The 26,400-nt window shown below is 49.5% G+C and overlaps 1 protein-coding gene across 1 annotated transcript in view; it reads right to left on the bottom strand.

The window, feature by feature from the left end:
* The window catches only part of LOC119459169 (arylsulfatase J-like), an 82,279-nt gene that overhangs the window by 42,053 nt on the left and 13,826 nt on the right, over positions 1-26,400 (bottom strand). The window contains exons 5-6 of the mRNA XM_037720994.2: positions 18,553-18,693; positions 17,056-17,176 (exon numbers count right to left, since the gene is read on the bottom strand). Coding sequence (XP_037576922.2) covers positions 17,056-17,176; positions 18,553-18,693 — 262 coding nt within the window. The remainder of the gene's footprint in view (positions 1-17,055; positions 17,177-18,552; positions 18,694-26,400) is intronic.

Raw genomic sequence — 26,400 nt, 5'->3', positions numbered from 1 at the left:
ATGGCTGCGTAGGGAAGTAAAAAAAAACTAAATATTCTTCATCGTCTCCCAGGGCAACAACCATGTTCTCTTCTTTCTACATTACATACTGTGACATTACCCCGTAGGAAGAAGCACCTTACTGGTGCGACGCACTGGTTCCACGAAGGAACGATTTGAGGCGGCTGACGTGGATGATGTCAGATAGAGGTGAAGGCACGGTAGCATCCAGTGGACACACTTCATATGTGACAACAGTCACCTGGCGGAGGATGCGACAAGGGCCGTAGTATCGCGAGAGGAGTTTCTCCGAAAGAGCGACACGTGGAGAAAGAGACCAAACTAGCACAAGAGCACCTGGTTCGTATTCGACGTCGCGGTGACGCTGATCGTAACGGCACTTCTGACGTGTCTGTGAAGCAGAGAGACGAAGACGGGCAATCTGGCGTGCTTGGGTCGCTGTGGTTATGGCATCACGAACGTACTCTGTCGGCGAGTCGAGTGTGGTCGAAAGAGTCTCGAAAGGCAAGGTCGGTTCACCGCCGTATAGAAGGTAGATGGGCGAATAGCCAGCTGTGTCGTGGCGCGAGGAATTGTACGCAAACGTGAAGAATGGTAGAGCAGTGTCCCAGTCGCGATGATTGGAGGAAACATACATACATCGCGAGCCTGTCAGTTATTGTCCGGTTCAGGCGTTCAGTAAGACCGTTTGTTTGAGGATTGAAGGCAGTAGTAAGCTTGTGTTAGTAGCACAGGATCGAAGTAAGTAGTCGATGACTTTGGCAAGAAAGTATCGTCCGCGATTGGTGAGAAGTTGACAAGGTGCGCCGCGGTGTATGATAACGTCGTGAAGCAGGAAGACAGCGACGTCTAAAGCGCAATTGGTGGGAAGGGTTCTTTAATGGCATAGCGGGTGGTATAGTCTGTAGCGACGGCAATCCACTTATTTCTGTCGTTTGATATAGGGAGTGGTCCGAGTCAACGCCAACGCGAAATAAAGGGTCGGGCGGTATAACCAGAGGCTGCAGCAGAACAGCAGGATGTACAGCTGGTCGTTTTCGGCGTTGACACGACTCACACGCGGCGACAAAGCGACGGACGGAGCGGTTGAGACGGGACCAGAAAAATCGTCGCCAAATCCGGTCATAGCAACATGCGCGAAATTTTTCACAAACCGGCGAAAATAAGGGGAGGTTGGTGCAGGGAAATTCTGCACTGCACGAACTTTAGCGGGGTCGAGGCGAATGCCTGATGAATCGACGAGTTGTCCGAGCATGGTTATGTGGCGGTGACAGCTGTGGCGCTTCGACGAGTTGAGCCGCAGGCCAGCGGCGCGAAAAACAGAAAGAACAGATGAAAGTAGTTCAAAATGGGCCGCAAAAGTTTTAAAGCATACGATCTCGTCATCCAAGTGGCACAAAAAGATGGACCATTTCAAGCCACGCAAGATCACGTCCATCATAAGTTCAAAGGTCCCCGGGGCATTGCACAAGGCGAAAGGCATTACCCTAAACTGATAGAAGCCGTCAGGTGTGACGAATGCGGTCTTCTCACGGTCTATTTCATCCACGGCAATTTGGCCAAATCCGGAGCGAAGGTTGACTGATGAAAAATAAGTGACACAGCGGAGACAATCCAGAGAATCGTCGCTCCGTGGAAGTGGGTAGACATCTTTTTTGGTGATCTAGTTTAGATGACAATAGTCCACGCAAAATCGCCAGCTGTTGTCCTTCTTTTTGAAGAGAACAACAGGGGAAGCCCATGGGCTAGAAGAGTGCTCAATAATCCCTTTGGTAATCATTTTGTCAACTTCGCTCTGGATAACTTGTTGCTCAGAGGGCGACACCCGGTATGAGCGTCGGCAAACAGGTGCCGCATCGCCGGTATTTATACGATGCTTCACAACCGTAGTTTCACCCAAAGAGGGATCGTTCAGGTCGAAAATGTCGGCGTAGGACTCGAGGAGGTCACTAGGCTTTGCGGTGGATTGGGGTGTGAGGTACGGCGCAATCATCTTTGCAATGTCGACGAGCGGGGTATATGCAGAAGGCGCAGAACGATCACTGGTCGAAGATGGCGCTACAGATAGAGCTGAAATATGGCACTCGCGGGACGGTGACAGCCTGGCAAGTGACATCCCTCGAGGAAGTACGTGAGGGCACTGGCCGAAATTTAGGATCGGAAGACAGGTCTGATTTGCCGCTACAGAAATGATGGTGTGTAGGAAGGAAGCGTTGTGGGAAAGTAGGACTGAAGTCGCAGAAGTGAGGTCAAGTTGCACAACACCGGCTGAACAGTCAATCAGAGCAGAATAGGTGGTCAAAACGTCGAGTCCGAGGATCACATCGTGATGTCAGCGTTCGAGCACACCAAACAAAACGAATGTGTGGCGTCCGGCGACACTGACACGTGCAGCACACATTCCGAGCACCGCCGGAGTTCCACCGTCGGCGACCTGTAGCAGTTGAGTCGGAGCAGGAGTAAGGACTTTCTTCAGGCGCGTTCGAAGGTCTGCATTCATGATGGAAACTTGCGCTGCAGTGTCGATGAGGGCTCTAACAAGCAAACCATCCACATCCACGTTCAGAAGGTTCCGATCAGTAGGCAGGGTCAACAGAGGAATTTGAGGCCGGGGTGCTAGAGCAGCGTCACCTCCCGGAACTGCCCTAGTCAGTTTCCCGTGGGAGAGCGGCGGCGGTAAGCAGGGGCGGGGAACGACGCAGTTGGGGTGAACAGGAGCGGCTACTGTGCTGTGATGGTGAGCGGTTAGTCGCAGTGGCTCGAGCATTGTCAGGTGCATCTTCGAACTCGGTGGAGGGCGCAGGCGGCCGAGGATTCAATGGGGAGCGGTGGTAGGCGGGAAAGCTTGGTCGAGAGTGGGCCGGCCAGGAACTTCAGCAGTGGTGAGAGATGTGGCCCACACGTCCACAATAGGGTAGACGCTGCGTAGACGCGTGGACTACTGAACTATGCGGCGGCTTTTCGCTTCTTCAAAGCGGCGACACTCGTTAATGATATCATTGACTGTTGTGATGTTCTTATACACGAAAAGGTTAAACGCGTATTCCGCTATGCCTTCCAAAACGTGACTGACTTTGTCTGCCTCTGTCATGTTTTTATCCACATTGCGGCAAAGAGCCAAGACGTCCTGGATGTACGCCCGTAAGATTCCGTGGACGTCTGTGCACGGGTCCCAAGGTCCTTCTGAGCAGCACTTTGGCGGCCGATGGGCTTGCCAAACAAATCACGAACCTTCTGCTTGCACTGCTCCGAACTTATGATTTGTTCTCCATGTGTCTCGAACCAGACCTGTGCCGTTTTTTGTTGAGGTAGTATATTTTGTTGGCCAGCATAAGCGTGTTAACCCACCTGTTGTGGGCGCAGACCCGTTCGTGCTTTACCAACCAGTCATATACGTCAACATTGTCAATCCCCCCAAAAATACCACGGTCGCGGTTCTGGGATAGGATGACCGTCGGTGGCGTCGACGGGGCCGCGGTTGAAGACTCCCCTTCGGATGACATGGTGGCCAGGTTACTTCCGCTGCGGAGCTGCGTCTTGCGCAAGTAGCTACACCGCACCTCCACCAATAATGTTACGGGAAGCAAGAAGCGTACTAGTATTTACAGATTGGTTTTAATGGCTGCGTAGGGAAGCGAAAAACCAAAATCTTCTTCGTCGTCTCCCAGGGCACCAACCATGTCCTCTTCTTTCCGCATTACATACTGTGACAATATATACACTTGACAGGAAAGGGAAAACGAGGAGCAGGCTGGCAACTGCCACCGGAAGGGGCAGAACGCCTGCCTTCAGGAGGAGAAAGAAACATTGAAATGGAAGATAGGAAGGAGTGGAGGAAAGGAGGAAAGAAAGAGCACAGACACACACACACAAACACACAGTACATGTCATTCACAGAATGACCGGTCACTGCTGGTTACGCTACTAAACAATGCTAAAATATAAAAAAATGTGTCTGAGGTTCTGCCACTTGAAAACATAAATAACCTACAAGCGTGAACCTACGTTCGTTACTTCTATAAATGTTAGGCGAACGCAATGAGCCTGCTCGCGTCGAAACGTTAGACCTGTTAGGGCACTTCATGCATTTTCAGTGGGTAGGTATCTTTCTTTGTATCTATGTTTCTAACTGTTTTGCCGCCTACCTAGGACACTGGGTATTACATGGTCGAATGGTTAGCGAATTGGGCTGCTGTGCTGAGGTAACAGAGTTCGCAATCAACCGCCTGACCAACATAGGTCCCGGAGTATGTGCGAGTTTGTGCACACGTGCTGCTCTTAAACGAACCAGTATGACGCGGAGATGGGTCGCTGCAGAGGCGGGACTAGGTAGGTACCGCAGCTCGAAAAAACGCTATGACGCCGACTTCAAGCACTCGGTATAACCGCTAAATCTGTGGTGGTTTTCCATAAACCTCTTTGATGTAAGTTGGGTCAAATACCGAAGATGAGGTCATGGGAGTACTTCTTGAGCACGGCAAGTAGTACGCTTGTGGATCGGTCAGCAACACTTATTCGAGCGGATCACATCCCTAGCACGGGAAATGTTCCGCCAACGGCGACACGAATGAGCGGTACTGTGGGTGGTGTTAAGACCTTCCCAAGGCGGCGACGAAGCTCTGAATTCATCACTGATATCTGAGCCCCAGTATCCACTAGAGTAACAACATGTGCGTCATCCAGTTTAACGTCTATCAGGTTCCGTCTGGTCTGCAGTGTGGTCACGGGATTTGGCAGGCGAGTCGTCGATGCAGCATCACCTCTGGGAGCTGCATCATCTAGTTTTCCCGGGGGAGTCGGTTAATCGGCGACGTAGGGCGGCGGAATTGGGGCGAGCGAGATGATTGGCGACGAGACAACGGCGAACGGGACGGGTGATCACGCGGGGATGGTGAACGACGATACGGCATGGAGGGAGCGTCGTCACCGGTGGTTTTGGGAGGCTCGTGGTAGGGCTGAGATCGGCCATCACCCATGTCGGGCAACGGTTGTATTCATAGGGCGACCTGATACCAATACCACCGGCTGTTACAATGGCGGGCCACGTGTCCAATACGATGGCAGTTGAAGCAAATGGGACGGTCATCAGCAGTCCTCCACTCGGCTGGGTTACGAGTACGGAACGGCGGCCTTTTTCCTTGGGCGTGCGAAAGTCAGGGACGGCGGTTGATCGGCTGGTAAGGAGCTGCGGCTCACACAGAGTCCAGGCCAGCATTGCAGGTCTCCTGATGAACGATAGCTTGGACTAGTGGCACCATCTGGGAGCTATGGTCGCAGGTACGGCCGCACGCAGAAGCAGGAGACACAGCGTCAAGTTCACGTCGGGTGATCTTCATGGCGTGTTCTACGGTGAGCGGCGCCGACGGCTCTGGTACGTCTTAGCACGACCACGTTGCTGCCGTGTTCGGAAATCGAGCGAAATGATGGGCACTGAGTCGACGTTTAGCGGCCTCAAAGCGCTTGCACTCTTGGATAATGGCATCGATGGTGTTGCAGTCTTTGCAGATTAGCAGGTTGAAGGCATCATCTGCTATGCCCTTTAACACGTGGCCTACTTTCTGAGACTCCGTCATGCCGTCGTCGGCTTTGCGGCGAAAGGCCAAGCACGTCCTTTATATAAGTCAGGTATGACTCTGTCGCTGTCTGTGTACGAGATGCCAGCTCCTTCTTTGGTGCTGCCTTTCTACCTGCAGGCTTGCCGAACAGGGAACGCATCTTTTCCTTGTATGCATCCTAGCTCCCAATTTCTTCGTTATTCTCAAACCGCACATTCATGGTTCCTTTGAGGTAAAGTAATATGTTTGCAGAATGTGCCTGGTATTTTAGATGAGCCAGGACGACCGTTGTCGTTGCAGCCACCTCGGTGGGCGCCGACCCCCTTCCGCCATTGTGGATAAAGCCAAGCGTCGGCCGCTGCGGACCTCCGTTGCACCGTGTGGGTACCCCGCACCTTCCACCAAAATGGCACGGCGGTGAGAGTAGCGAAAAGGGATAGGAAATTGTATTTACAAAATATATACAGAGAGAGACGGCTGCAGACAAGATGGCAGAACAACAACACGAGCGCTACTCTGATAGTCGTCTTCATCGTCTTTATGGCACATTCTTCCATGCTCGACAGGATGCGTGCTTCAATGCGCGGGAATAGCGCGTAACAATATGCTCTCAGAATGCAGAGGGAATATTCGTGGCTTCATAATAGCTTCTTAGCTTCGAAACTAGCACGAAAATCAGGTTTGGTACACCCCACGGTGGCCCACTTACCGTGGTTCTGCGCTGCTGAGATCAGCACCGTACAACTTTACGACATACAGGTTTTAGAAAAAAAGTAAAGACAAGCTGACTGCGCGAAATTTTAGAAGCCATGGCCATTGACAGAAGCGGGCAATCATGCATCAGTACACCGTCGATACTACTAACACAAAAAGAAAAAAACTACTTGCGCAAAGACGACACTTCGCCCTGAAGGGCGGATAACCGGCATGACAAAAGGAAAAAGCATTGGCTGTCGTGTGCTATAAAAGGTGTGGGAAACCAAGAATAAACATTCAGTTGCTAGTCCAGCGTGTGTCGTCGTCCCTTTCTGTCCGTGTCCATTCGTTCTGCTGGGAACCATTTGTGCTATGTGCAACCAACGAGCTCAGGCCAACACTATTCTGAGATCGAGGTTATTGTCAAACGTTTTCCACGTAACTTTTGTGGACAATGCATCACATGCTGATGGGAAGCAAAGCTTTTACAGTTGTCAACTCACCGGCGAAAACAGTGCGATTGTGTGCCTTGATGTATGCGAAGCTGTCGACAACCTCTTGAGGCGCTTCTGTGGTGCTGTCCGTGCTACTGGCGTGGACTGCTTGGTAGCTCATCGAACAGAAATAGGGGCTGCAATGGCACCAGTGGAAAAATGGTTATTACTCGTTCTTGTGGCGTTATTTATTGAAACTTGTAAATAAAGGACTGTAAAGGAAAACAAAAAAAGGAGTCTAAACGCGCTTAGCTTAAGCTGCGACAAGAATAACTTGCAATAGCGAACTCCGGTCTGTCTTGCAAACAGTGCCGCTGACCTACCTGCTCTGCTCATGAATAGCCGCTCGCATGTTGGCGACCTTGTGCTAGCAAGGCGAGTACATTGCGCGACTTGAAAAAGCCTTGTGTTTGCGTCGGCTCGGCACTGTGTCAATCCATCACGTACTTTGAGAATGATTACTGTAATAGCCTTCATTTTTGGGCAAAGCGTAGAGTCTTTTGCTTGTTTAAGTTGCTTTTCTGGCATGACTAGACATGACACGCAGGAGTTTTCAGAAAATGTGACATGAGTCGATGCAAATACTAAGCAGAAATTGTTTTTACGAGTAAAAGATTGCGTTACTATGCATCATATAGGCACGTATCACAGAGGTTTCAGACAAGAGGCTTCATGAACAAGGGGAACACATTGCTTAAAAATGCTATCGCAGAAATATTATCGCAACATAAAAACGTGTATTTCCTTTATATATTGATTCATTTTTATGTGTATCTAACAGTTACGTATGGTGAAAGTTGCCAAAGAAAAAAGTCGTTATTGTCCTGCTCTTGGTCTCATTTTGGTATTCACGGCAAGAGAGCAAAAATGTCGTCAATGAACGAACGGAACAAAACAGGTAGATACTTTTCAAGAATACGTTATGCACCGACGCAATACAAAACATAACGCAAACATACAGCGCAAACAGGAAAGATCGACATAACCCACAGGAAGCCCAATGCATGTTAAAAAACTAGCTTACACAACATTAATCCGTCATAAACTAGAATACGCGTCTGGCATTTGGGATCCCAAGCAAACTTATCATCAGTAACATCGATGCCTTGCTAAACCGTGCTGCGCGATTCATTTTTTTTTCCAGATTATTCACGTTACACCAGCGTCACCTCGTTAAAGAATAAGATGAGTTGGACACCTTAGCACTTCCCCGTAAAATTTCTCGCCTATCACTTTTCCAGAAGCTTTATCACCATCCATCACTTATGATGATTTCTTTCAGTCACCACCAGTTATCTTTCCACGTCGTGACCATCTATACAAAGTCAAATGCATTAATTACCAGTCATCCCATTATTCATATTCGTTCTTACCGCGCACAATAACTGAATGGAACGCCTTACCATCAGACATTGCTACGGAACCAGACTTGACTAAGTTTCAAGATTTAATTCACTCAAGACTTGTCAACTAATATTATTATTATTATTATTATTATTATTATTATTATTATTATTATTATTATTATTATTATGGGACTTATACAGTGTTTTCGATGTTTGTTGCTGTTTTGCTTTTCATTTCAGTTGCCTTATGTTCTCCTAATACGTACTAATGGTATCTCTGAAATAATTGTGACTTATTTTGTATATTACCTATGTTTCACTCTATTATTAATTTTGTGATACTCTCTTGTTTTTAATAATTTATGTTTATTTATTTATTTAGATACCCTTGGGGCCAACAGGGGCATTGTATAGATGTATAATCTATGACCAGTGCCTGTGCGCCTGTGACCCCCCCCCCCCCATGTTATACCCTCGTAATGAGGGCCTTTGAAGGTATTTTGAATAAATAGACAAATTAATTGAGGATGGCGCAAAAAGCGATGGAACGAAACCTGTTAGGCGTAACGTTAAGGGACAGGAAAAGAGTGCTGTGGATCACAGAGCAAACAGGGATACTCGATGTTAAAGACGAGATTAGGATAAAAAAAACTAAGCTGGACAGGCCACATAACGCATAGGGCAAATAACCAGTGGGCCACTAGAGCTACAGAATGGTGCCAAGGGAGGGAAGCGCAGTCGAGGACGGCAGGCAATAAGTGGGGTGATGAATTTCGGAAATTTACTGGTGCAAGTTGGAATTGGCTAACGCAAGAAAGGGATAATTGGAGATCGCTGGGAGATGCTTTCGTCCTAAAAGTTGGCTGACGATGACGATGATAATTTTGATGATGATTACTTTTGGTGAATGTTGCCCATCTCTAATTCATCTTTCGTTTCTTCATTAAAGCCTCTATCTCCTTGCATCTAAAGCAATTTCCTGTGCAGCGCATGCTTAGCATTTGAAATATTGCATTTCTGAAGCGGCTTGCATACCAAGGCAACTTAAAATTAATTCTGTAATTTTACGTGCCAAAAGCATGATCTGATTATGAGGCACGCCGTATAGTGGGGGACTCAAGATTGATTTTTATCAGCTGGGGTACTTTAACGTGCCCTCAACGCACGGTAGACGGCGTTCTTGCATTTGACCCCCATCAGTATGTGGCCGCCGCTGCCGGGATACGATCCCGTGATCTCGTGTTTAGCAGCACAACGTCTTAGTCGTTAAGCCACCACGGCAGGTCCAAGGTAACTTAAGGAACTTACGAAACTACCACAGCTCCAATAACTCTGGCCACGTGTGGATTGATGGGACACATTATTGGTTTTCGCTAAGTATTTTTACTCGAACCTATATATATATATATATATACATCTAGCAGCTGGACCTGTTCGAGCGTGTCGCCAGTCATAATGAATGGGGCTCCCGGCAAAAGCTGTCTTATGTCTATTTTGCTCTTCGAGACAGTGCGCGGACATGGTTTGTGAACCGGGAGAGGAGCCTGACCACATGGGATGCCTTCCGCACCCAGCTGCTAGACACATTCACTAGCAGCGACAGAAAAGACAATGCGCAGCGCCTTCTTGAATCTCGTGTTCAGAAGCCAAATGAGAGCGTTGCCATGTTTGCAGATGATATGGCCCGCCTTTTCCACAGAGCAGATCCTGAGATGGCCGAAGAAAAGAAGTTGCGCTATCTCTTGCGGGGAGTGAAGGAGCAGCTGTTTGCCGGACTCGTGAGGAATCCACCGACGACAGTGGCCGAATTTACCAAGGAGGCTACCGCTATCGAACGGGCACTGCAGCAGCGGTACCGCCAATACGATCGCGCGAACTCGCCAACAAATGCTTCACTGCTACCTGAGGGCGGCGGCACATCTCTGCGTGAAGTTATCCGAGAGATTGTGCGAGAGGAGATCCGGCAGCTCGGAATTGCTCCCATGGCACCAGCGGTGGCTTCTGTCGCTGATGTCGTCCGGGAGGAAGTTCGACAGGCCTTTTCTTCGCCCGACTGGCAAGCGGCGCCGCGACGATGCACATACGCGGAAGCTCTTTGTCGTCCACCTCCCGCCACTTCGATGCTGCTGACACCGTCGACCACTCCGACGCAGCCACCGCCGCCATCCCCGACGCCCTATCTTCGACAGTCACAGCCGCCGCCAGCAATGCCGTATCGCCGACAGCCGATCGCTGCGCCGCGGTCTTACGGAGAATTCCCTGCCGGCTATCCGCTACGAAAAACCGATTTCTGGCGCACCGCTGACCGCCGGCCGCTATGCTTTCATTGCGGTGAAGCAGGACATGTTTATCGAGCTTGCCACTACCGCGCAGCTGGGTTTCCCAGATTTCCCACCAACTATAGTTACCCACGGTTTGACGCTCCACGTACATGCGACGACAATCCAAACTTTCGACTGGAAGGTTCAACGACGCCTCGATCGCGTTCCCCATCACCGGCTCGTTACACCCAACCAAGCCGTCGCGATTTTCCTGACGCCTCTAGGGGCAGGTCTGCTAGCCCGCGCCGGGGAAACTAGAGGCAGCGACCTCCGGGGGTGAGGTTGCAAACCGTCCAGCTTCCCAAGAGCCCCCATCACCGACGATCGACGACTCTACGACTCCGACGATTCCAACCACACCACATGTACCAGACGCCGTCAGCGCCGATCTTGTCGTTACCATTGACGGCCACCAAGTGGCCGCTCTCGTTGACACTGGTTCGCATTTTTCGATAATGAGTCTAAAGCTAGCCGACAGACTAAGAAAAGTGAAGACGCCGTGGACCGGGCCCAACATCAGAACTGCCGAGGGCCAGTTGATGACGCCGATTGGAAAATGCACAGCCCGAATCATAATCGCCGGTTCAGCCTTCGTTGCCACCCTCGTCATTCTCTTTGAGTGCTGTAAGGAACTTATTTTGGGAATGGATTTCTTGAGGGAGTACGGTGCAGTTATTAATGTCCGCGACCGCATGGTGACATTTTCTACGAGCTCCGAAGACGTCGACACCGCGGATGACCAGCGACCGCGTTTACGTATTGCCGACGACGACGTCACGCTTCCGCCGCGAAGTTGTTCCCTCGTGCCTGTCATCTGCGATAACTTGCACACCGGGCCTGGCGTAGCTGAACACATCAACGCACTAGTACTGAGTCAGGGCGTTTCCGTCGCCAGGGCCGTAATCAATGTACTCGACGGACATGCTGAACTCCTGCTGACGAATTTTAGCAGGGAACGTCGACAGATTGTTAAAGGCACTGCTGTTGCTTACTTCGACGAAATTGCCCCAATACAAGACTGCCTCACAGTGCAGCACGCGGCGTCCACCGCGCCTATGCCTGCACCTGTGGTTGATGTCAGTCAAACTTTATCGCCCATCGAACGCAACAGCCTTCTTGAGCTCATCAATGAGTTTAACAGCTGCTTCTCATCTACGTGAAGAGTTTGCCAGACGCCGCTCACCAAGCACCGTATTATTACTGAAGACGACGCAAGACCCATCCGGCAGAATCCTTATCGTGTAGCACCGAAAGAGCGGGAGGCAATACAAAAACAAGTGAAGACGATGCTTGAGGATGGAGTTATTCGGCCATCTAAGAGTCCGTGGGCATCGCCTGTCGTATTGGTGAAAAAGAAGGACGGTAGTCTGCGCTTCTGCGTCGACTATCGAAAACTTAACCAGATCACAAAGAAAGACGTTTATCCGCTACCGCGTATCGATGATTCACTGGACCGGCTACGAAACGCGCGTTACTTTTCGTCGATGGACTTGAAAACCGGCTACTGGCAAATTGAAGTTGACGAGAGAGACCGTGAAAAGACCGCTTTTGTGACACCCGATGGACTTTATGAATTTCAGGTGCTTCCCTTCGGTTTGTGTTCTGCGCCAGCAACGTTTCAACGACTCATGGACACGGTACTCTCAGGCCTCAAATGGCAAACCTGCCTAGTGTACCTCGACGACGTGATTGTTTTCTCCGCCACGTTCGACGAACACTTACGGAGACTGAAGACGGTCTTTGAGGCAATACGCTCAGCAGGCCTAACTTTGAAACCGGAAAAGTGCCATTTTGGTTTTGAGGAACTTCAATTCCTCGGTCACGTGGTTAGTCATGAAGGTGTTCGACCTGACCCTGATAAAATCACTGCCGTCGCTAATTTCCCGACGCCATCAGATAAAAAGGCCGTGCGACGTTTTCTGGGCCTTTGCGCCTACTACCGGCGGTTTATTGCGGACTTTTCGCGCATCGCGTGTCCATTAACACATCTCACCCGCGAAGATGTCCCCTTCGTGTGGGGCGAAGAGCAGCAACGGGCATTTCACGAGCTACGGCAGCGGCTGCAGACGCCTCCTGTGCTCGCACACTTTGACGAAGACGCCCCGACGATTCTTCATACCGATGCTAGCAATGTCGGCCTTGGCGCAGTGCTTCTTCAGCGGCAGGACGGCACCGAAAGAGTGCTTGCTTACGCCAGCAGGACCCTATCCAGAACGGAGACTAACTACTCCACTACAGAAAAAGAGTGCCTCGCGGTTGTCTGGGCCATCCTGAAATTTCGCCCATACCTATACGGTCGCTGTTTCACCGTCGTCAGTGATCACCATGCACTTTGCTGGCTGACTAATTTAAAAGATCCAGCTGGTCGGCTAGCACGCTGGAGCCTTCGGCTCCAGGAGTTCGACTTCACTGTTGTCTACAAATCAGGGAAGCGGCACGCCGACGCCGACTGCCTGTCTCGGTCGCCTGTGGAGACTGCATTGCACGACGATGACGACGCGGCTTTTCTAGGCATGGTAGACGCTGTCGCCGTTTCACGCCTGCAACGCGAGGACACAGAACTGGTACCTCTTATTGATTACTTAGAGGGGAAAACAAGCTGCGTGCCGAGGTTATTCGCCAGAGCGCTGCCTTCATTTTGCTTGCGTAACGACGTTCTGTACAAAAAGAACTTTTCACCCAGTGGCAGCAGCTACCTACTTGTCGTTCCCGCATCTCTACGGAACGAAGTCTTACACGCCTGTCACAACGAGCCGACCGCTGGTCACTTGGGCTACTCCCGCACATTATCTAGAATTAGGCTAAAGTATTACTGGCCGAGACTTGCGCCAGTCGTGAAACGTTATGTCCAGACATGCCTGGATTGCCAGCGCCGCAAAACCCCACCCGTCAAGCCTGCTGGACTGCTGCATTCTGTTCAGATACCGCAAGCGCCGTTCGCACAAGTTGGCATGGACCTTTTAGGTCCATTTCCAGTGTCTTCTGCCGGCAATAGATGGATAATCGTCGTCACAGATTATCTTACCCGATACGCCGAAACAGGTGCTCTCCAGCGGGGAACAGCAGCCGAAGCAGCCCGATTTTTCATCGAAGCCGTCGTCCTAAGGCATGGCGCTCCTGCAGTGGTCATTACCGACAGAGGTTCTGCTTTCACGGCCGCACTTCTGGATACCGTGTTGCGATTAAGTGGTAATACTCACCGAAAGACAACCGCGTATCACCCCCAAACCAATGGGCTGACAGAACGTTTGAATAAGACTCTGGCAGACATGATGAGTATGTACATCGACGTCGACCACAAGAACTGGGACGAGATTTTACCATATGTTACATTTGCGTACAACACGGCTCGCCAGGAGACAACACGCGTAACACCTTTCAGCCTCGTCTATGGCCGGGAAGTAACAACACTGTTGGACGCGATGCTGCCACACGAGTGTGGTGATCACGAGACTGGTGCCGAGGAGTTTACGCAACGTGCCGAGGAAGCAAGGCAGCTTGCACGCTTGCGCATCCAAGAGCAACAGAACTACGATGCCAGACACTACAATCTTCGACACAGACCCGTCACGTACAACGTCGGAGACCAGGTGTGGGTTTGGACTCCTATTCGTCGGCGGGGGCTATCTGAAAAGCTCCTGCGAAGATACTTCGGGCCGTACACAGTTCTACGCCGCATCAGTGACGAGAATTATGAAGTTGTGCCCGACAGTCCTTACTGCTCCAAACGCCGGCAGCGTCTGCCCGAGGTTGTGCACGTGCTTCGTATGAAGCCATATTTTGCATCATGACCTCACTTTTGTGCCATCACTGCACTTTCTTGGGCGCTTGGCGCATCGGGGCGATGCTTCTTTCAAAGGAGGGGCAAATGCCACATGCTATATCGTCGCCGCGGGTATGTGCCCGGCCGTGGAAACGACGCTAAAGTAGCGCGCGGGTAGAAAAAACAGAGACGACAACGACGTTGCGTTTGCTGCATATATAAAGTGCTTTTATACGTGCTGTACGCCGGCTTCCACGTCTCCTGCGAGGTCGTGACAATATATATATATATATATATATATATATATATATAACGGCGCTTATTATGTTACAGTAAACTTTACGGGGAAACTTGCGGCATTAAAAACGAGTGAAGTCCAACTCGGTTATGGCAAAGAGACGTAATCTTTAAAGATTGTTCGGCATATTAGGCAATTCGATATGCCAAAAAACCCCTTTAACGAACCTCAACAAACTTTTGGGATGTGGTTCTTATAGGCAGATTTGTTATCTTGAGTATAGTAAGCAAAGCAACAACAAATCCACTCAATGAAAACAAAACAATGCATAGTAGGTAGTAACATTGTTGTACGGAACAGCGTTCCTGGAACTATAGTTCCTTCTGGGAGGAACGCCATGGTTCAGTTAAGGTTAGGTGGAACTGTAACGGCAACGCGTTACGTTTACGAAGGCGCAGCAGAGGGAACGGCGTTCCTTGTGCAAACGTTCCACGGCATTGTGCACACGCACGCAGGACACACGCACACGCAGGGCGGATGGGCGACCGCGTGAGGCACAAAGAACTACCCCTTGCCTGTCACGTGACTGTGGTGAATTTCTTAAGGCGAAGCTTGACATGGCTAGGCAAAGCAAAAAATGCCTCTGTCCGTTGGGTGTATACAGCAAACTATCATCGTCAACATTGGATAGAGCGTCGTCTTCTTCCGCAGCTGGCTCGTCGGCACCCGTCTGGTTTCCCGCATGCTCGGCACGCGCTCGTGCTACAGCCACCGATTTCGTCGTCTCCTTCCACAGCAGGCTGCATCGCCGCTCATCCTTCCAGCGTAGAATTTCACTTCTCTTCTGTCGTCGTAATGGGGAGGCCGCGTTTACGGGCGAAAGAGCCATTGCTTAAGAGGGTATGAGCCATTTATTGCCTTTAGTTACGGACAGATTAATTTTGAAGCATTATATTTTCGAAGAATCGCAAGCGGCAATGGCGGGCGAACGCTGCTAACCACACCGCCGAGCAAACTCGAGACATCGAACGCAAGCGACAACGGCCGACTGACGGCATACAGTCAGTGCCGTCTTTCTCTGTCGCAGCCGAACGTGTGTGTAACCTCATTAAGAAACACAAAGACGTAACCAATAATTTAGAAATATTTTAATGAACCATGGGGATTAACCCAGTCATAAACACCGGGGTCGCACGTTTGAGCTTCGCTGGTTAACCATCTCTACGGAGTGCTTGGGCGGTGATTTTTTAAAGCAAAGCTTTATAGGCTCATAAGTGTCGGCGGTAGTGGTGGTAGTGGGCCGATCCTGGTGGTGGTGCAGAAAGGGTCCAAGCTCAATGGCACATACCAGGGACAAAAAGAGAGAAAGAGAGAGAGAAAGAGAGAAAGCAAGAAAGATAGAAAGAGAAAGGAAGGAAGAAAGAGATGAAGAAAGAAAGACAATCAACAGGATGATGATGATGATAAGTGGTTCTTGAGGGAAAGGGAAAGGTTGGCGCTATCTTCTGCAGCCCTTGAGGGAGCACGGCTCAGCGCCAAACAGGAAGGTCAGATACACACAGGAAGGTCAGATACACACAAGCTTGAAAGAAAGAAAGAGAGAGAGAAAGAAAGGAAATCACCAGGAGCGTCAGATACACAGACGACAAGCTTCGCTTACCCCCATTTTCTCGACAGGAGAAGGGCTGGCGATTTTTTTTCGTGAGTTCTTCGTTATATTATTGCGATAGCAATTATACGGACACTTCAACCGGATTTCTGCCGTCGTCGTCGCCTTCGCCGTGAGGTTCCGTATAGATTCCAAGGGCGATAAAATCGTCGCCGCGCGCCGTATGCGCGAGCGAAAGCGCGCGGGGGACGCGCGCTATCACGGAGGGCGAACTCCCCCGGGCGCTATCACGAAGAGCGAACGCACAGCGGAAAGCAAACGCGACCGTCGCGCGAAAGACCATGGTGGTATGGGAGGGATGGAGGCGGGGCGGCGCTGTGCTCCGGCACCAAAGGCGTATCTTGCCACTCAATCTCCCACGCGAAAGCAAGAAAGCGGGAAGGCAGCGCGGGAAGGAGGTGGGGGGCAGCTCTCCTCTGCCAACAACTTCTCCTCTGCACAACTCCTCTGCACTTTGCCCTGCGTTGGCCGTCGCCCGCACCGTCTCTTATCTCCACACGGCTCTGACCTTTGTATGCACTGTGCATTCGCCGCTCAGTTTCCGTTGAAGCGAAAGACCGCGCGAGCCTTCGCCCACTGCGGCGTTTTGACAGTCGTTGTCTGCGGTCCTTCAGTGTGATCTATTCATGTTTGCTTGTGCACGCTGACACCACGATTGTTAATTCAGTTAGTAAGCGAATGTGTCCAAGTTTATGCAGCCGATAAAACCACTATCCCTACTCCGAATAGCTCTGTACTAATTTGCTATCGCAATGGATACTTCGCCTTTCGGGCGAAACTGCGACATTTTTTTTATGACTATGCTTCAAGATTGTCATGTGACGCTACCTCCTGTAGTTTCTTTCCTCCATACCGGTGTGCCAGCCCGCAGAGGAACGATGACGTCAGGATTGCAGCGCCATTCAAGGAACTTCACGGAGGTTATAAAATTTCTAGTCCTCGCGTGACTCGCATTCGTCATGACCCTACCGACCAATCCTGGTATTCACATCATCCAGCTTGTCCGCGCCCAAAGATTTCTTCTCGTTCGGGCACCAAACACTTCCAGACGAGGAACACGATGAGCTGTCGCGGTACCTGCTGCTACCAGTTGACTACGTGTTGTCGCAGATGAAAAACTGAACGAACTTTCCCTCAAGTACAACACGGCAGTACCCTCAAGCGCTTCGGTGGAACGGCTCTTCGTCCTTGCCAATGAAGTGCTTACGAAAAAAAAAAACGGGTTCGTCTGTCGGACACCAACATCGAGATGCAATTCTTGCTGAGTTCGCACAAAAGACTGTACTAAGTTGCCGCATTTCGATGGGGGCGAAATGAGAAAACAGCCGTGTACTTAGAGTCAGGTGCACGTTAAAGCACCCCAGGCGGTCCAAATTTCCGGAGTCCCCGACTACGGCGTGCCTCATAATCAGATCTTGGTTTTGGCACGTAAAACCCCGTAATTTATTAATTTAGTTTTAAACTGTACCAAGTGCGAATATGTATTTTGGGCATTCCCCCCCCCTCATATACTGCAATATTGCACCAGCATTCATTAAACGCCTATGCACTGTTTTTTTTTTGGGGGGGGGGGTGCGGTTTCTTGTACAAGAAATTTAATTATATTGGTGCATGTGGGTAACTTTCTGTTGCGCAGTATCCTGACTGCACATTTGCAAACTGAAGTGTGTTGTATTTGTGTTGCACTTGTAATAGGCGAGCACAAAAGTTGCACTTTGACATGTCTGGAGTATGTCCGGTGCACCCTGAAAAAAATCGTCTATGAGCGTTTCTTTGGATTCTTTTTATCTCCAAATAATCTGCTGCCGGCGATGTTCAAGTTTTTATAAGATACGTAGTTCGATGTGTTTTAAATTGTGCACTGTATTTCGCCTCAGGATTATGACACGATATTTTAATTGACAAATCAAATGTAACGTTAATGTAACGAAACGTTCCAATTTTTGAAGTGTATAACTGGAACGCGTTCCTTTAGTATTAAAGAAACTTGTAAGGGGAACTCGTTTCGAAATTGGGAATTAACGAGGAACTTTCGTTCCTGTTTTAGAGGAACGTGTACAACACTGGGTAGTAATCATGGCCTCTGCCTTAAATGGCGTTTCGGCGTCACTAGGAATGCTCTTCTCAAATCACGACAGTATGGAGACCTGCTGCAGTCCACATTCATCAATATCCGAGCAGTACCAACCACGCACACCCAACATAGAAGTGCGTCCTCAAGCGTCTGGCAAGGTGACTCATCGCCTGGATACACACGCCCCGAGTTTGTTATATCCAACGTGCAGTTCGTTGAGGGAGTTAGTTTACAGGAGTACCAGTCATCAAGTTGCGCGCGTTCGACATACAGTATGGCTCGCTTTGTCCCGATTAATTATATTCTGTAAATACAGTCGGTATGCGGTCACACTGTGTTTGGGTGTGGTTATCACACACCGTTTGCACCAAAAAGTTACACGCAGCTGGCGTTTACCTTTGCAGGATTGTGCTTGGCGATGATGCGCTTTGCCTCGTCTGTGAACGCGTACGTCGAGTACACGCCGTTGAGGTCGGTGACAGCTTGCGTTGTGTTGCCTACGTTGCGCCAGAGATCCAGGCCACAGTGCTGCCCATCCTGCAAAGTGTACAGTGCCGTATTTGTGAGTTCCCTTTCGAGAATATGTAGGGAAAATTGGGCCGCTTCATCGGCAAAATAACATGATTTTGTATGCTTCTTGTTGGGTCCTTTGGTCTTCAAATAGAACGTCCTATAATTTCAGTTTTTCTTACTTCAGATATTTCTTTAGCACCCATACAAGCGCGCTCGCACAATTTCGGCGCGTTGCCGCTAATAGGCGTGACGCGTTATATAAACCCTATATTTTTTCACCAAATCAGCCAATTAATATTCTAAACAAATAAAACGAAGGAAAAGGCAAAGAAGGCTTTGCTTTCAAGCAAGGATACATTCATAAGTAATTTACTTCACAGATTAGTCAACGGCACCGCACCGACGACATCGTCGAAGGCAGCGTCGCTGATTATTGTGTGTGATGAAGCTGATGACAATGGGACAATGACAAAGACGTCATTGTGACGACGACAGCACGGCGATTATCGCGCCATGGACCTCATGGCATGACGAAGCATATTGGCATCCTGCCATTTTCGTTGTTGTGTTCGTCGTTTTTATCAGGGTTTTCGTATCTGCTAATGTGTGCAAACTTATTAATTCTTAAGGTTGCAAGGCAGAGCAGCCCAATAATTTTTCAGGAGTACTTGGGGGGAGGGTGTGATTTTCTGAAGCTTTTAGTCAGGCTTCGTAACAGCTGTGTTCCCAGTAGTGGTGTGCAAGGTACTTGTCTGCGCTGTTTCATAGCTCCCTGAACGGTAGTGCTTTGCTGGACGACCGGAGAATGGTCAGAAACACACCATCACACAAATATGGTGACAAGTCAAGTATTGAACGTTGTCCACAAATTTCGTTAACATCTGCTACATGTGAAATCTTCCACCCTAACATTTATAAACATATGGATGATTTTCTTGTACAACAAAGAGTGCTTATTAAACCACAGCGCCGACGTCAAGACATGACTATTCAGCTTACAAACAATCAATCCAATTTACACGGGATTTGACAGCCGCAATAAGTAAATTCAAACGAACCAACATTATCTACATGAATTTTTGTAAGGCATTTGATAAATTCTGAAGCAGTAAACTGATTCACCAATTAGGGTTGACAATAACATTTTACAATTGCACTGAATTAGAGCTTAGCTCTCGAACCACTGTGAGTTTGTTTGGTTGAATGGAAGTTGCTCTATAACAAATTTGGTGTTGGTTCTGGCCTCCCCCCCCCCCCTCCAGGTCGTTGCTTGGTCTTATAAACGACATTGTTATTGACATCGCTGTTTATGTTCTGTGTTATAGAGGTATCTGTGTACATTATAAAAAAATGAAGATGGAGTTAGGGTAAACAAGAATCTCCAAAACGTTATATCCAGGTGTGAAAAGTGGCCGATCAACCATGCTTTAGAAATTGTTTATGCAAATAACTCATAAAGAAAACTCGCTTCTTTTTTGTACAGTGCTAGCGGCATTTTTCTCTCAAAGGTAATTGAATAAAACATTTGGCCCCCTCTGCCCCCGAGAGCGGGGCGCTGTTGACTGTGGGGGAGAACGTAACACCAGCACAGCAACTGCAACAACAACCGGAGTGGTCGTGGGGAGATCGGCTTACAACGTTCGGGGACATCACCCAACGTCACAGACTAAACAGACGCAAATAATCGCCAGCCCACGACAACTTAAACAAGACAGAGGACGCAACTTGGAGATTACTGCAAACGCACAAGTACCCCAGCTCATCGATCCTACGCCACTGTTACCGAGCCTATACCCGACGGACCCATGTAAAGCGTGCAAAAGCAGAGCTACGCTGCCACACATGCTTTAGGAATGTGCCGGGAAAGACACTATTGCTACACCCGCTCAAGTTGCGGCGGACGTTAGACAGGGAGAAACTGCCTTGTTTGATGTTGGCTGGTATCCATGTTGGGCAGTGCTTGCTACCCCTTGTAAATACACCGCGTAAATTGCTTACCTACTGTGCTTCCACGTAACAATGTCATTGGTACATCACGCACTATCATTTACACCAAAGGATAGTCCTACAAACAGCGGCTTTCTTTTACAGTAAAACCTTCATTTCCACGAAATAAACGTTTGAAGTAATCTCTTTTCAGAGAACCACTGGTGAATGGAACAAGCTTTCTGATTATGTTGTGACCTAAGATTCATTGTCGTCGTTTGAGAAACACAGTAGATTTCTTTCTTTGAATATGCGGTGTTATGGTTTTCTTGTGCGCTATTGTTTTATCATAAAGCGCGTTCACATCTCGGCGTTGCCGCCACTCCCGCCGACAGCCGCGGTGCTGCTTATGTGGCGGCAAATTTGGAGAAGAGCCTTCTGAATAGAGAGTTTTAGCGAGCCTAGTATTGCGGTAAACGCAACCGCCCTAGGCGTTGTACGTTTCACCGCGATTCTTCTTGGGTTTATATTACCCAGTGCGAATCCGCTCTGTATTATGCCAATGCAGTCTTTGTCGGGTTTATTAACGTTTTGAGGCGACAGCGTTAAGGGCCCCGTGTCGGTGTCGATGTCGGTGTGCATGGCGAAGAAAATCATCCCGAACCACCCTGACCGCGCACACCTTCCGCGTGGTACAAGGTGTTAGTGAAGAAAAATTTAATTTTTCATAGTGAAATCCGTCCCAAATGGTAGAGTATTTAACCACTACCTACAGACATGGTGGCGTCGTCCTGGTATTTGAATGTACGAGAAAACATAACTCTGTTACGAGGAAACTCAAACACAAACCCCTTTTGCCAGTATTTCTACCGTGCGCGCTCGGGTATGCTACTAGTGAAAATCTTATCCAGTTGGCGGTCGCATCCTCGGCAGGTCAAATTCAGAATTGGCCTGCCTAATGCGTTTTGGACACATGCGTGCGTCGGGGCAATAGCGAACATTTAATAAAATAAAGAAAAAAGGTCTTAGGGCCTTCACATTTTAATGTGAAGCATTTCTGTAAAGTTATACCGACTTTAGGGGATCGGTGCAAGCTTGGTATTTGTAAGCTGGCTTTCCCGCGTTCTGTGTTGCAGTGAAACCGACTCAAAGAAAAATGTGATGCAAACTGGTCCCGGTAACAGTATCGCGTGTCACCCTTAAAGTGCAAGCTTAAGCGTCCTACAATTTTTTAATGTTTAGTTTGCTCGCGTTTTCGACTATTTTTTAACAGCGGAGCTGTTTAAGCCAACCGTCAGTCCGTAACGTGCGAACAGAAAATGTGGGCCGATCCTGGCGGTAGTGCAGAAAGGGTCCAAGCACAATGGCGCATTCCCCTGTGAACTAGCGAAGCTTAGCCTGTCTAAGTCTAGCTAAGCATGGTTGGGACTACTTAAGCTTAGTCAGTCATCGATAGCCAATCAATAGGTAATTGATAATCGATCAATAATTATTAAATTCCGGAATATGCTGGGGATTACTTGGTAGTGCTTTGCTTAGCCCAAATAAGTGGTCAATACCTTACGATAGCCAATCAATAGCCAATCAGTAGCTATTCAATGATCGATTAATAATCAATAAATTCCGGAAAATGCTGGGGATGGGGTAGAGCTTAGCTTAACCAAAACGCCAGGACTACCTATAGGTACCCATCAGCTCCGCTGTCTCTTTAGCATTGCACCTCCAGTGCAAGCTCCGCTAATTTTTATCCATCTTGCACATGGTGGACTTTGTTGTATGCGTGGCAGGAGAGTTGTATGTGGAAGTTCGTCAACTTCTCGACTTTAACGAAGCTTCTTGCGTTTGTCTGTAATATTGTAAAAAAGTGGCATTGTCAAAGACTTCCCTATGCCACGTTCAACTAAAGACGTACGGAGCTTTGTCGGCATGTGCTCCTATTTTCGACGTTTTGTCAAGAACTTCTCCGACGTTGCCCGTCCACTCACGCAACTCTTGAAGAAGGAAACGTCATTTTCTTGGGGTCCTGAACAGGCCACTGCATTTCACACGCTTACGACTTTACTTACGTCACCACCCACCTTGGCCCATTTTGACCCGTCAGCCCCCACTGAACTTCGCACCGAGTTCAGTGTACATGGCATCAGTGCTGTTCTCGCCCAGCAGCAACAAGAACGCGACCGCGTCATCGCCTATGCCAGTCGCCTGCTTTCCTCTTCAGAGCGCAAATTTTCTATCACTGAGCGCGAGTACCTCTCACTGGTTTGGTATGTCAGAAATTTTCAACCATACTTGTTCGGACGCACCTTTTCGGTCATCACAGACAACCATGCGATTTGCTGGTTGCTTTCCCTCAAAGATCCGACCAGACGACTTTATCGCTGGGCACTGAAGCTACAAGAATACAGGTTTGACGTCACTTACAAGTCTGGCAGACTGCACCAGGATGTGGACTGCCTATGCCGTCATCTAGTGGATCCTCCCGACTTGTCTGCGCACGATTCGGATGCCTTTGTCATCGCGATATTCGATTTAACCGACATATGCAGCGAACAGCTCAGCCATGCCAATTTGCGGTCAATTATCCACCGTCTACGCTCTAATCACTCTGCCCCGCCCCTACAATTATTCGTGCGTCGTGACGGAATCTTATACAGACGCAACACCAGCTCCGATGGTCCAGAGCTTCTACTGGTTGTTCCCGAAACCGTCTATTCAACTGTTCTCGAACAGCTTTATGACGCTCCAACTGCTCGACATCTCGGAGCAACTCGCACGCACGATCGCGTTCGGCGTCGGTTCTCCTGGCCAGGCCTCCACCACTCTGTGCGCAAATACGTTGCTGCTTGTGAGCCCTGCCAGCGCCACAAGCATCCATCCTTGTCGCCAGCCGGTCCTCTTCATCCCATAGGCATGCTACCGCATCGGCCTTGATCTCATCGGGCCATTCCCAACATATCTGACTGGGAACAAGTGGATTGCAGTAGCTACGGACTACGTGACACGATACGCTATCACACAGGCACTACCTACAAGCTGTGCCACTTACGTTGCGGAATTTGTCCTTTACGACGTTATTCTTCACCACGGCGCTCCTCGACAGCTGCTCACCGACCGTGGTCGCTGATTTCTATCCAAAGGCGTCGACGACATTCTTCGTGCATGTTCCATCCGTCACAAGCTAACCACTGCCTACCATCCACAAACCAATGGGCTTACCGAGCGCCTCAACCGCACACTGACCACAATGCTCTCCATGTACGTTTCCTCAGACCACCGTGATTGGGACAGCACCTTGCCTTATGTGACGTTTTCCTACAACTCGTCACGCCATAACATCACTGGCTTTTCCACCTTTTATCTCTTCTTTGGCCACCATCCCATGTTGCCCTTCGAGACTCTTTACCATCACCTGTGCACCCTGTGACAGACTACGCCCGCGATGCAGCTTCTCGGCCTGCAACGGCTCGCCAGATTGAAAGGGATCGTGTTTATGCCTCCCAGCTGTCCGACAAGGGCCGCTACGACAGCCATCACAGAGTCGTTAATCACTCTCCAGGCTCTTAGGTCCTCCTCTGGGCGCCTTGCCGCCACGTTGGCTTATCGTCAAAGCTTCTTTTCCGCTACTCCGGGCATTGCAAGGTCGTGCGCCAGATCACTGACGTCACGTAGGAGATCGTTCCATCGGCAGCCGATCATCTGCCGCGTCCGCCACTGCTCTTCCGACTAAAGCTTTATGTGGCTGGATACTGCTCCTCAAGCGCCCAGATGGCGCACTCGACGGCGGGGGTTTTATGTTACCCACTATTCCCGCGCACTGAAGCACGCATCAAGCCGAGCGTGGAAGAATGCGCCAGAAATACGGTGAAGACGACGATCAGAGTAGCGCTCGTGTTGTTCTGCCATCTTGCCTGCAGCCGTCTCTCTCTGTATATATTGTCGCGACGTGGGAAGCTCGAGAGACAAACGAAACACACTTGTCGGCTGAGGCAGTAACAAGAACGGACGGTTTTTTAATACCGCGCGCTAGTCAATGCTTCTTCTTCTTCTTGCTCTCTACGTTTTTCATAAGTGCCTATATTTTCTTGTGATGTCGTCATCATTGCCGCACTAGAAACGCGGAATTTGCCTCCCTCCCAAGGGAAGCATCGCCCCAATGCGCCACTTGAGCGTATGCATGTACGAGACACTAAAATGCGAGTCACTTGGAAAAGTACGGCTTCATGCGCACCTCATGCACCACTTCGGGGGTTGCTTGCGGCGCCGCGAACAGGCTTCACCATCGGGCATGACCTCGTAATTCACGTCGTTCAGTCGTCGAATAACTGTGTATGGACCAAAATATCGCCTTAGTAGTTTTTCAGAATGTCCCCTATGCCGAATGGGTATCCACACCCACACTCTCTCGCCGGGTGTGTAGGCGGCGAATTTGTGCTGACGATTGTACCGCGTTGCGTCCTGGTCTTGCTGCTGGTAGATGCGTACACGTGCAAGCTGTTTGGCTTCTTCGGCACGTTGAACAAATTCTTCAGCATCTGCATGGATATCCGCGCAATCGTGGGGCAGTATTGCATCCAAAGTTGTCGCGACCGTGTACCAAGCTGAATGGTGTCATACGAGTCATTTCCTGTTAAGCGGTGTTATATGCGAAGGTTACATTCGGCAAAATCTCTTCCCAGTTCTTATAGTCCACGTCGACATACATGCAAAGCATGTCTGCGAGCGTCTTGTTCAAACGATCCGTTAGTCTATTCGTCTGAGGATGATAGGCTATCATTTTCCGGTGGGCTGTGCCGCTGATTTTGAGAACTGCTTCTAAAAGTTCAGCCAAGAACGCGGTTCCTCTGTCAGTAATTACAACCGCTGGGGCACCGTGCCTAAGCACGACGTTTTAGACGAAAAATCGAGCTGCTTCACCTGCTGTTCCGCGCTGGGTAACTTTTGTCTCAACATAACGGGTAAGGTAGTCAGTGGCAACAATAATCTACCTGTTCCCTGTAGTGGAACTTGGAAACGGTCCAAGAAAATCCATGACAATTGGCAAAGGGCGTTCCCGGTACCTCTACAGGATGTAGGAGACCAGCTGGCTTGTCGGGTAGTGCTTAGCGTCTTTGGCAGTCAGGACAAGTGCGTACATGATGTTTACCATCGCTAGGAGCTTCGGCCAATAATACTTCCGCCGCAGTCGGGACAATGTTCGTGTGGATCCCAGATGACCTGAAGTGGCCTCATCATGACACGCTGTGATAACTTCATTGCGAAGCGAAGCAGGTACAACCAGTAAGTAGGTGCTGCCCGTTCGAGAAAAGTTATTCCTATAGAGAACATTGTCCTTCAAACAAAATGACGCCAGACTGCGTCCAGACAGTCGAGGCACGTCTTTGCCTCGGCCTTCCAAGAAATCGATAAGCGGAAGCAGTCATCGCGCTGCTGCTGGGAAATGGTGAATGTATCGGCGACTCCCAAAAATTCAGCGTCTGTGTCCGGATCCTCAGTGACAGAAGGCTGTATAGGTGACCGAGAGGAGCAGTCGGCGTCGGTATGCTTTTTCCCTGACCTGTATACGACGGTCATGTTGAACTCCTAAAGCCTGAGGTTCCAGCGCTCCAATCGACCGCAGGGGTCTTTTAAATTAGTCAGCCAACACAGAGAATGGTGGTCACTGACAACGGTGAACGAACGATCGTACAAATAAGGGCGAAATTTAATAGCAGCCCACACAACGGCGAGGCATTCTTTCTCCGCAGTAGAATAGGTTTCTTCTGAGCGCGAAAGAGTTCTGCTGGCATAGGCCATCACTTTCTCGGA

The sequence above is a fragment of the Dermacentor silvarum genome, chromosome 7, assembly GCF_013339745.2.
Source record: "Dermacentor silvarum isolate Dsil-2018 chromosome 7, BIME_Dsil_1.4, whole genome shotgun sequence".
NCBI lineage: Eukaryota > Metazoa > Arthropoda > Arachnida > Ixodida > Ixodidae > Dermacentor > Dermacentor silvarum.
Note: the sequence above shows the minus strand (reverse complement) of the source record. Positions and strands in the feature narration are given on the sequence as shown.